The sequence below is a fragment of the Telmatherina bonti genome, assembly GCF_933228915.1.
Source record: "Telmatherina bonti genome assembly, chromosome: 22".
Taxonomy (NCBI): domain Eukaryota; kingdom Metazoa; phylum Chordata; class Actinopteri; order Atheriniformes; family Telmatherinidae; genus Telmatherina; species Telmatherina bonti.
In genome coordinates this window covers 12,507,113-12,518,851 of record NC_136631.1, presented here as the reverse complement: position 1 = coordinate 12,518,851, position 11,739 = coordinate 12,507,113, and the positions used below count along the sequence as shown (strand labels likewise).

Here is an 11,739-nt window from a genome sequence, read left to right as displayed (position 1 = left end):
CAGCGATCGTGGACTCTCAGGAAGATGGAGCTAACCTGTTTGTTAAGGTCTTTTTTTTTTTTCCAGCTTGGAAAACTGCATTGTTTTAAGTACAGATGGAAACTTGTTGTCTTGTCTTAAAACAAATGCAGCACTCTTAATAAGAAAGACCAAGGAAAAACATTGCGTCCGGCAAACTTATTGTGCACATTTTTTTTTCTTATTGTGCGATTAATTGACTTATCGCTCGTTGCAACAGGCCGAGGGTCGAGGGAAACTATCCATAGGGCAAAGCTGAGTGACATGAGAACAAGTTTGCAGGGGTTTGTTGTAAAGGCATCAGTAGTGGGGGAAAAAGTGCACTACTTAAGATTCTTTGCATTTTCCATATGATACACTTCAGCGTCTCTGGCTGTTGAGGTCTCTTGTCCCACATGAGGTCATGTGTCCTGTAGCATTCCACATGATCATCAGTTCAGCATGGACCGTGTTCTCGTTTCACACAGTGGTTGTACTCTGCCAAGCCATATTTAGTTTCTTGTTTAACAAATTATGACTAACAAAGTCTACGACTGTACATCCCTCCAGGGCGCCGTTCTTATGTTTGGATGTTACACCAGGTCGTGAATGCAGGAAAGAAGACACTATTGTGCACGAGAGGCTTTAGGATAGAGGGTGCATGATGGTGAAGCACGTGATGACATTTGTCCCAGAGTGCACAGACAGATTAATCGGACTGTGTGTGTTTTAAGACATTTAATGATCTTCTGAATATTTACAAGCTAAAATAATGTAAAATATCATTGTTAGTTTACAAGGTTTTTATGTTCAAGAGAAAAAATATACATTTTACAGGTACTTCGGTTGTAATCCAATAAAATATATTTATACAATGTCTACATTTATTAAAAATGCAATCAAATCTAAGAGGGAAAGAAAAAAATATTCATTCATTTGTCTAACTTGCCATGAAACTAGAAAACAAATCCTTGAACTTGCCAGCTACTGTCCACTGTGTTATACACAATGCATTTGGTCTCTTTCCAGCCTTACACAATCGGTCCTCTGCAGCCTCTGGACATGCTACTGGGAAACAAACCAGCCTCCTGGGTCCTGTCACAGCAGCGGCTGTAAAGATATTTTTGGTTTGTGAAGAAGAGGTGTAAAATGTTGTGTGTGTGACCTCCTGCTTCCTGTGAGGATACTGAGCTCGAGCTCATCGCTGTGTTATGAGACTTGGTTTACTCTATGGATGTTTTCTTTATCTGATCCCTTCATGCACACCCAGACGCTCTGCCTGAAAACTGTTTGATTTCATTACAGCATGTGATGACTTGAAACAAAGCTGTGTCTACATGCGGCCCCACATCCCTGCATGTAATCAGTTTAGAACAAATGTGTGACCTTTCTATTTATTTTATTTAGGTGGGCTCTAATGTTAAATGGATGATTGGTGATAAAAAAAGTTTTTTTTCTTTCTTTTTAGTAGTTTCTATTCAATAAATACATTCCATACTGTGGCTGTGATCATAATGTGTCCTGTCTGACAGCATAGGCACTGCCTTTTGGCCTGAAGCGAGCAATTTCTTATGAGGTCTTTGACTTTGTTTTTGCATCACAAGCTCAAATAATGTCTGCTATTTAACATAGTATTCATTCTACTTTACATTTCATTCATAGTCTATCACTCTACAGTAGTCAGCAGTCCAGACTCAGTCCAGCAGGAAACTGACAGAAAGGTGTGTGCTTCCACAAGTCCGCACAGAGATTTTCTCATTCACGTCAAGTCAAGGCACATATCGTTTTCATTTTCCTTCCCGGCAGCAAGTGACTGGCAGCCACACCTTGCTCTGACCCCACAACAGCTCAGAGAAGAGCAAGAAACTTTCATGAAACGCCTTCAGAAAAAAGGGGGAGATAGAAACATCTTCGTTAAAGTGGATGTGTGTTTTTTAACACAGTGAGAAACGTCTGGAGTTGATGTTCATCTTGGTGAGGCCCAGATGCTTCAGAGGGGTAGACAGAGCAAAGGCCGCCTTCATCGGAATGTCACACAACAGGTCCGACTCCTCTCCGCACTCCTCCAGCTCGTACGTTGCATCATCCAGCATCTCCTTGTGACGATCGCACACCTGCTCCACTTTCAGCCGGTGGATCTCTCCACGCAGACGGATGAGCTGACGGGCCAGGCGGTTGTCCTGGACTTGCATCTCCCTCTGGGATCAGAGCAGAGGGTGAAGAATGGGGGGGGGGGGGGGGGGGGGGGGGGGATGTGGAGAGGAAGGAAAATATGAGCTTTAATTAAGATAAAGAGGGTGTAAATCATTGGCATGGGAACTGTATGGGCTGAGGCTGTGAGAAAACAGGCATCATATTGTTCCACAAACTACACACTACTTGTTTGGACTCTGAGGGACTGCCTGTCCTCAGTCACGGTCTCCTTGAATGAAGTGAAGCACTCATGCAGAGGAGATTACCGACACCTGAGGAGATGACTATCTCTTAAAAGAAAGGAGACCTGTATCTCTAATGAATGCTTGGGAACTTCCTTATTTTGATTTGATGGGCTGAAGTTGTGTTGCTAAGTACTGTAGAAACCAAACACTATAATACAAGTTAGGTCAAATAGAAAGAACAGTAAAATATAGTTGGGAGCAACTCACCAGCTCTTTCCTTAGAAACTCCAAAGCATCATCAATTGTATCAAAGCCACATATATTTCGCACCACCAGCTCTGAGTTTTCATTTCTCAGCATCACGGGCATGGAAACGTCTTGTCCACCAGATTCCGGACTGTCTGCTGTATTTCTGTCCTTCCATGGGAGACTTTGCACCCGCTCCTGCCACTCCAGATAGGATGGTCTGCGCGTCTGCAACTTCAGCTTCTCCGTCAGCGCTTTGACGTTGTCCAGATCCTCCGTGTCTCCCTCTGAGGACTCCTCTTCAAACACCTTGAAATCCATTGATGCGAGAGGGAAGAGTTTTTGGATTCCTGTTAGTGTTTCTCTCTGGAGTGGAGTGGCAACTTAGCGCTGAGAGCGCAACAGGTCTTTACCTTCTTTATACGGAGCAGAGGAACAGTGACCGCCCATCCCGCTGAGGACGGGAGGGTGGATCGTTTATTAGCTCTTCTATGGGAGGAAGTCGGACCTTTAAGACCTCACGGTCCTTTTCTCGTGTTTTTTTTTTTTGCACAAAAATACTAAATAAAACTGAAGCACGATTCAGAGAAGTAATCATTCAGTTGTTTTAGAAATAACTCTGCAAAGCCAAAGCAGGAATTGACTGTTACAATAAGAGTGCAAAAAAGTATAATGCAGAAAAGTCTTGAGTCAACCCTGATTTCTTTATATTTTGCCAGAAAAGGGTGCAGTAATTTAGTAAAAATTAATTTAAAGCAATAGCCTATTTGATGATTTTATTTTTAACCAAGTCTGAGCACTCTCAGAAGCTTTGCTTTCATTTCTTTAAGAGGTTTTCTGAAGTAATGGCTTCTTGAAAGATATTTCAGACTTCTTTGGATGTTGGCTGCTTTTGTTCTGCTTTTTGTCAACGTGATCTCAAGTTGCCTCAATAATGTTGAGATTCAAAGGAAGCTGAAAACAACAAAAGGGTCAGGTGCATCTTTTTAGTTGCTGCTTCAGATGTTGTTTGGATTAATTTAGTCAGATAAGATGTATCTGCTGTGAGTTGTTATCTTTTGTTTGTTTTTGTTGTTTTCAGCTTCAAACATCTTCTGCCTTTCCAAAAACTACACAATGCTGAAAATTGCCAAGTTTTTAAAAAAATATTTTTTTTATAGTGAATAACTCTTTGGGATTCATCTCTTTCGTGCAAAAATATTAACTTTATCTTAGATTATTTGTCCTTTTTGGATAAATAGAAATGATAAAAAATTATGTGTGTGTGTTTTTTTTAAATTTTTTATAGCTTATGGGTCTTTGCAACAGACTGCTAGTACATGCCTTAAAAATACAGGATTTCCTGGCGTTTATAAGCTTGCAGCTCCATAGATTCACCCTTAACAAGCATATATGGGTTTAATATATACTTAATATGTGTATGATGACATAAAAAAGTGAAAGAGCAGCCAATGTCCAAGGAACAACTTTGGAAGACCTTCTAAAGTCACTATTGCTTAAGACAAATGTAAGAGATGAAAAGACAGTCTGGATCCTAGTAGCTAAATATATTTTTAAAACATGTGTGTTTGCTTATTTTATGGAGTAAGTAAGTATTTATTTTCTCAGTCTAATGTTAAAGAAAATGAAACTTTTTGTCCATAAGATACAGACAAGACACCAGATAGTGATTTTTTTTTTTTTTTTACTCATGTTGCAATCATTTTTACATTTTACTTGACCTTCCTTGGTAGTTTAATCTAAACTGGTGACCTGAATTGATCAAGCCATCAGAGTGTTTTGTATTTTCAGCCTAAATCAGTATAATTTGTTCGTAAACTGCATGTGATGGATTAAAGATTATGTTCCTTCTGAAGAGTAAAGAATAAAACCTAGAAAATACAAGTCATATGAACTGCAACTTCCACGTTATAAGTTACTTAACAGGAAAACAATAAATGCACTTAAATATTCCCCCTCTGAATGCTACTATTGTATTTTAAAATATAGGCCGTAGTATTTGTTTTTCTTTTGTACTCTTTCTTTGATTTTTTTTTTTTTTTTACTTTTGTTAGTTTTTATGGTGGAAATGAATTATTAACTACATAAGCTTTGGGAAAAAAATGAATTAATCAATATTTTTTACGGCATTGTGCAGAAGTACGTCGCTGCCATTGGCAGAAAATGTTTTAGTGCTGCTTCCCTGCCTTTTAGCGCCATCTAGCGACCATTTAACACATTGCAGATCCATCACTTCTTGTGCACGCATAACTTTTGGCCGTTAAATGTGGCCTGTCTTGCTTTCTCTTTTCAGGAAACGCGCACTTCCGTATTTTGTCACCTCAAGCCCCTCATTTTCCATTTCCACACTAGCGTGGCGTTCTGCGTGCGGTTTTCCAAAAGATGTAGTCACATTTGGGGACGGCTATGTTCATGCAAATATGAGACGTTTACTATTTATAGACACCTTATCGCCGAGCAAGCAGAGCGCAACTGCGGAGCTGCCCCAACAATCTCTGTGTACAGAAGAGGAAGCGTGCTTTCATTTTCTTAAAAGAGCCGAGGAAGTGATTTGAAGTGGAGGGCCACTTGTTGGTGTTTTAAAAAAAAAAAGGAAAGAAAAGAAAATCTCGGTTTTGGGGTGTTTTAAGGGGAAAGTTGATGGAGTTTTCGGAGCACATCAAAACGGCCAACGTGGAGGATGTTGTGCTCCATCAGCCGCTGCAGCCGCCTATCAGAGGGACCTTGTGCATCACCGGCCACCACCTGCTCTTCTCGGACCGAGAGGAGGGCAGCTCCAGGCAGGTTCTGTTGCTCCTCAGAAACATCGATGCCACTGAGAAAAGGTGAGGACCATTGGTGGAAAAACCATACATCCTACTAGGCTACACAACATGTTGAGACTGCATTTAGGACTCGTTTTTTTTGTTTTCTTTTTGCTTCAACATCACACTTCACATCCTTTTAATTACTAATCACTAATTTCATAGATTACAAACCTTTAAAGTATGAATTTATTCTGAGGATTTCACAGACTTTTGCATGGTCAAACTAATAAACACACAATAAAACTATGTTTTGGATGTTTGCTGTCTAATTTATTCATGAAATCTTTTTAACTAGAGTGGAAAACCTTGTGGGCTATTCCGGTTTCCTCTCTAATGCAAGTCAAAGCGAAAGGTTGGACATTGCTGCTGTTGCCATATGCCCGCTGTGTTTGTGCCCGCACTGTAGATAAGATTGCAGCAGTTGTTTGTCTTTTTAGCACTTCTCAAGCTCACTTTCTGTGTGGCTTGCTACTAACCATGTTTAATGCCTTGTGAAGCATTGCTGAAACCGCTTTTCAGTCAGAACTGTGTCAGCAAGAGAAATCCTCCTCATATGGACATCCCAGTCGACTGGGTTTGCCTTCCACCTCGGCTGCAAGCCAAGCCTCCTGCACAGCTAGAGTCAAAACTATATTCCAAACATGGGACTCTGAGCGGGAAAAGTTTACATCAGACATAGCTTTTGTGATGTTTGTTTCTTTTTGTTTGTATGTAGGATGTCGGGATCATCAGGGACGATAACCATCAAGTGCAAAGATCTGCGTGTTCTCCAGCTTGACATACCAGGCATGGAACAGTGTCTAAACGTTGCCCACTCTATTGAGGTATACAGAAATTAAACCAAAACCAAGCTAAGCCGACTAAACAGCAATGTTGTCACACTTACAGTTATGCCTTTATATGTTTTTATCACAGTGCAATCTTTCTTTTTTAAATGACTTACAACATTTTTCTCTACTCTTCTGTAGGCCCTGTCCTGTCTGAACAATGTGCCAGAGATGTATCCTTTCTTTTACAGACCTACTGAACTCAGCCTGAAGAGCCAGTGGGGTCTCTCAACCCCTGAAAAGCATTTCAATCAAATGAAGGAGCTTGTAAGCAACATATAAAACTCTCACAATTGTTTCTGCTGTACAGAAATGGTCTTTTTTTTAGTAAGATTTGTTGAGAGAAAAAAGCTGTAAATGCCACCTTTTCCAACAATGATCCAACAACCATATGACAGGAAAGTGCCAGGGAGGCTGAATGCAGGGGTCACCATTCAGGATATCCCCGTTGCTTAGCTTTCATTTGTTTTCCGATAAAGTCAGACTGCGCTGCACACAACTTGAATTCATGCTAAACATGGTTGTCTTCCTCTGGGATCGGCAAGGTTGCTATGGTGAAGGGTTAGGTCCTCAGAAAAGCATTGTTTTCTGTGTTTTATGGGCACAGTTTTCTCAAAATAGATGGGATGGCTGCATTTGTCATCAGGGTGGCCTGGTTACCGTGCTTCACCCAGAAGACACTGAGTAGAAGTTGCATTTCTATGCATTTCTGTCCTGCTGACTCCCTTTGCTTTCATGTGAGTTGTGAAGTTTTGGGGTGTGTGTAGCTACAAATTGCAAAGTAAAAACATTCAATGGTTCTGAAAGAAGCTTAGAATGAGGTGAAAGAGCTCATATTTAGGAGATGTTTTACCTATTCATTATTTGCTGATTTTTTTTTTTTTTTTTTCAGGAAGGTAGCAAAAAGTCACATGTTTTAAAAGACTGAACGTTGCTGCTGCACCTTTTGTTGAACAGATCACAGCCTGGAGGCCTTAAACAGAAAGTAAAACTTTCTGTTTAAGGCCTCCTATCAAATTTCAGTACATACTGATTGAGAGAGAGATAAGTCCTGCCAAAGACTCTCCCACAGTATTAAGAAAAATAAAATACATGTCTGTTTTTACTCTCAAATCATTTTACACTGTTAGGACCTCTGAAGTTTATGGAAGATCCATCCACCGCCACAACAGCTTGGCACCTTTTCCTCATGGTGCTCGCAAGCGCAGCCACATTTTGCCTTGGATTAGCATCCCATTCCTCAGCCAGGAGTTTGTTGAAGCCGAACCAGCATAGTTGTGTTGGGCACTGATCCCACACATATGTGACTAAAACACATCTGGCAGTACTTTAATCTTAAAACAAAAGTGAATGATAGCGAGAGAACATTGCAGAGGATTTTGGCACATTTTTTGGTGCACAACCCACACATAAAGCTGTTATTGTTCATTTCGAAGAAACACGATCCTTAGAAGTTATTTCCAGCTGTAAAGGTAACCGATCAGGCTTTCCATCAAATCAATAAAACACCAATATGTCAGTGTTAATGGTAATGTTAGCATGCAGATTTGTATTGATTGTAACAGCTTGCTGGACTCTTACGATTTCCAGATAATCTTAGCAGTCTCCTGTTACTTGTGACCTTAAACATCCTGTGTGTGTGTTTGCAGCATAAAAGGTGGAGACTGAGCAGCGTCAACAGAGACTACTCGGTGTGTCCCTCCTATCCTCAAGCAGTCATTGTTCCAAACACTATCGATGATGACATGCTGAAGAAGGCGGCCAAATTCAGACAGAGAGGACGCTTCCCCGTCTTATGTTACTTCCACAGGAAAAATGGCATGGTGAGGTGTTTTAGCGCTCACTGCACCTACAAATGTGACTGGCGATTGCTAACTGGACTACAACTTTTCAGGTGATCGTGCGCAGTAGTCAGCCACTGACTGGAGCCAATAAGAAGCGCTGTAAGGAAGACGAGCTTCTCCTCCAGGCTGTGATCGATGGGTCAGATAAAGGTTACATAATTGACACGCGCTCCAGCCAGCAGGTTCAACAGGCCCGGATGACAGGTGGAGGCTTTGAGTCCAAATCATGCTATGAGCGCTGGAAGAGGCTGCACAGACAGATGGAAAAGTGTGTTTTTGATCAAAAAGTTTACATTGAACATAATAATCCTTCCTTTTAAACGAGCTGCATGCACTTTTTCATGCTTATGCAGAGGCAAAGCACTCCAGGAGAGTCTGATTAAACTGGCGGAGGCTTGCAGTGATGATTCCCACAACATGGATCGCTGGCTCAGTAAACTTGAGAACTCAAAGTGGCTTTCTCATGTCCAAACTGCTCTGTCTACTGCTGGCCTGCTAGCGGAGTGTGTGGAAAGGTATAGTTGTCCCTGTAGCTGGAGTGCAGCTCGAAAACATCCTGCAAGAATGAATGAATAAATGTGGGACTTCTACTGCAGACCTGTAGAATGATTATTGTTTTTGTGCAGAGACGGTCATTCAGTTCTGGTTCACGGATCTGACGGGACGGACTGCTCTTTGCTCATCAGCACTCTGGCTCAGCTCATCATGGACCCACACTGCCGAACACTTGAGGGATTCTTGGCTCTGCTGGAGAGAGAGTGGGTGCAGGTGAGAGGCTTGTGGTGTTTGTGAGAAGATGAGATATACTTTTATAAAAAGATAAATAGAATGAAACTAACAGGTAGAAACAAAGCATATTTTTACAAATGACCTCAAACACTGTATGTTCAATCAGAAAAAAGCTCTGGTTACATCAGGAAAGACTCAATTTCTGTGCTTTTCATCATCAATTCCTAAAATGTATCCTTTTATATACAAAGCCAAACCCATTTTGATTCGATCAACATGTTTATTCAAGGATGAGACATGGTAAAACACTGTTATAGATTGGTTTATTTGCTGTTTTAGCAATGAATAGTACATCTAAAATTATATTGTGCGCTTCCTTAATAATTCATTGTTAAGCCTTTGTTTGCCATCACAGCAGAGAAAGTTATGTAAGTCTTAACAAGCATCAAGTATTTTGCACCTCTTTTCTGCAACAATCTCCCAGACAGGATCTTTTATATCACTCTGATTGTTCCTTTCCACATTCTGCATGAGATTAAGATCTGGACTCTGCTTGGGCCTCCTCAAAGCTTTGATATTGTTCTCTTTTGGCCATTATTTGACCGCTTTGGTTGTACATTTCAGATCTTTTTTATGATATTTGCAACTCTGGAGCCCTAGAAGTGATTGTAGAAAGGCTAATCTTTCACATTTTGCTGAAAATAATGCATGATACTGCGGTTTGCACCTTGTGCAAAATATACCAACCAAACAATGGAGTGTCTTCAGTTAGAGGCTTATTCAGCTTTGCTACAGTAAGAATCAGTGCAGGGAGTCTTTCCTGCCCACCTTAATACACTTTAAACAATAGATCTGTGCCAGGATAGTGTACCCATGATCTAAATAAGCTGTTTTTAAAAAATAAGCCATTTTATTTCCCTTTGATCCATTTTCAATTCCAGTTTTTAAGTTTCAGTTCTGCAGAATGCTCGATATTTTCATGTAGAATCTTTATATAGTTATTTTTCACAGTTTATCCAGCGTCCAAGGACCTCAAAAGTCATGTAAAAGAGTCATTTTTGCACCCGATTTGCAAAGTACACATTCATTTGCACATGGTCTGTCTATGCTGTTGAAGAGAGAGCAGCAGTACATCCAGAATCTGTGGTAATAAAGTGACCAAAGTGATGGCAATGAAACCTTTCCACCTCATGCACCCCATTTGCATGGGCCGAGTCCTTGCGACAGCTCATTTATGGTATTTGTTGCAGTTCTCCTAAATCCTGTTTGGGTTGCAAAGCAACACTCAACTCAAAGAACTTTTTCCTCCAACCATGAACACATGCTGCAATATTAAGTTGAACATTTTTTAGAATTGCTGCAGAGCTACTCAACGAGCGCACATGTGGTTATGACCAAATGTCTTGTTAAAAGGATGTTGCTCCATAATCTAACACTAACAGGAAATACCTTAAAATCACTTTATCATACTCAGTGTGCTACATGTAGTGGCCACAGATTAAGTAAAACACACTTATGTTTGTTTTGCTAAATCATTTTATGTTTAAAATAATTCATAAGACTTTGGTTTATTTTTCTTTTCTCCATTTAAATCTTAATTATTATAATTTGGCAGATGAATTTGCTGCGTTGACAAAACCAAATTATATAAATTAATTAAACTGGTAAATAACCAAGATAATTGTTTGTGTGTGTTTCAGCACAAACTTATTTAAATGGCTACTATCTAATAAAAAAATACAAAACTCTTCTTGTTGGCTGTTGAAAAGTGAAGCTGCGTATGCCATATGAGTATTTGTTTGACGTCTTCTTTGCAGGCCGGACACCCATTCCAGCAGCGATGTGCCCACTCCGCTTATTCCCACGCTCGTCTCCAGCAGGAGTCCCCGGTCTTCCTGCTGATGCTGGACTGTGTGTGGCAGTTGTGGCGTCAGTTTCCTCTGGCGCTGGGTTTCTCTGAGGCGCTGCTCCTGAGACTGGCCACCGAAGCCTACGCCTCTGATTACGGCACCTTTTTATGTAACAGCGATCGGGAGAGGTCCGTTTACTGGTTACAGTCACAGTTTTTTTTTACCTCACAGAGACTGGAATATCCTTTTCATTAGTCTTTGAACTCTGTCCCATTTAGGTGTGCTTTAGGAGTTAAGGACAAGACTCATTGTTTGTTCCAAGCCCTGCTGAGGCCCATGGAGAGAGATTTCTACTCAAACGCTCTTTATGAACCCACTGATTTGGCAATTTGGCCCTCAGTTCACCCTCAGTCCCTGCAGCTCTGGAGAGGTGAGCGTATATGTTCAAAACTACTCTTTTTGATCTGTGATCACGATCAGTAGTGATGCACGCTCGCTTCTGTAGATTCTAACATTTATTTTAATGTAGTTTTTGTTTGATTCGCAGGATTTTTTCTGAGGTGGACCCAGCAGGCTCATCACCTTGAGGAGATTCAGGAGGAAATAAGGAATATGGTCATTGAGTGGGGGAAGTTAGCCTTCAGCTAATGGCCCTACAGTATGCATGAATGATTAAATATAGTCTGCATGAGTGTGTCAAAACTTTCAAAGGAAAAATGTTCACAGTTTGCAAGGTTCCTCATATTTTGAAATGTACAGAATGGCTATTAAGAATTTTTTATAAAGGTAATATTATTGGAAAATTGATTAGTGTGTGGGTGCATTATTTTGAAAAATGTCCGAGATCTTGGGAAGGTCAGGTGACAGAAAAATTGCTACGTAATCCACAAATTTTTATTTTTATAGTGACATTTTTTAGACAATAATCACTTTATATAAATACTGTTTGACTGAATTGAACATTATGATTAATAGAACAGATTTTTTAAAATGTCTTATTTCACTTTTATTTGTTTTTTGACAGAGAAACCAGTATTATGCTCATTAAAGTAAGCTTATTT

General features: G+C 40.3%; 2 protein-coding genes across 2 annotated transcripts; one reads left to right on the top strand and one right to left on the bottom strand.

Moving 5' to 3' along the window:
- Positions 1–811: 811 nt before the first annotated feature.
- fam167b (family with sequence similarity 167 member B) lies at positions 812–2,974 on the bottom strand. The gene is made up of 2 exons (XM_079262503.1): positions 2,643–2,974; positions 812–2,195 (listed from the first exon to the last, which is right to left on the bottom strand). Exons 1-2 carry the CDS (start codon positions 2,940–2,942, stop codon positions 1,932–1,934), a joined length of 564 nt encoding a protein of 187 aa, XP_079118629.1. The 5' UTR covers positions 2,943–2,974; the 3' UTR covers positions 812–1,931.
- A 2,283-nt stretch (positions 2,975–5,257) lies between these two features.
- LOC306772524 (myotubularin-related protein 9) lies at positions 5,258–11,326 on the top strand (the record flags this gene model as incomplete). The annotated part of the gene is made up of 11 exons (XM_079262035.1): positions 5,258–5,446; positions 5,724–5,780; positions 6,144–6,252; positions 6,397–6,522; positions 7,905–8,078; positions 8,150–8,367; positions 8,453–8,614; positions 8,726–8,867; positions 10,646–10,866; positions 10,957–11,108; positions 11,226–11,326. Exons 1-11 carry the CDS (start codon positions 5,262–5,264, stop codon positions 11,324–11,326), a joined length of 1,647 nt encoding a protein of 548 aa, XP_079118161.1. The 5' UTR covers positions 5,258–5,261.
- Positions 11,327–11,739: the final 413 nt, after the last annotated feature.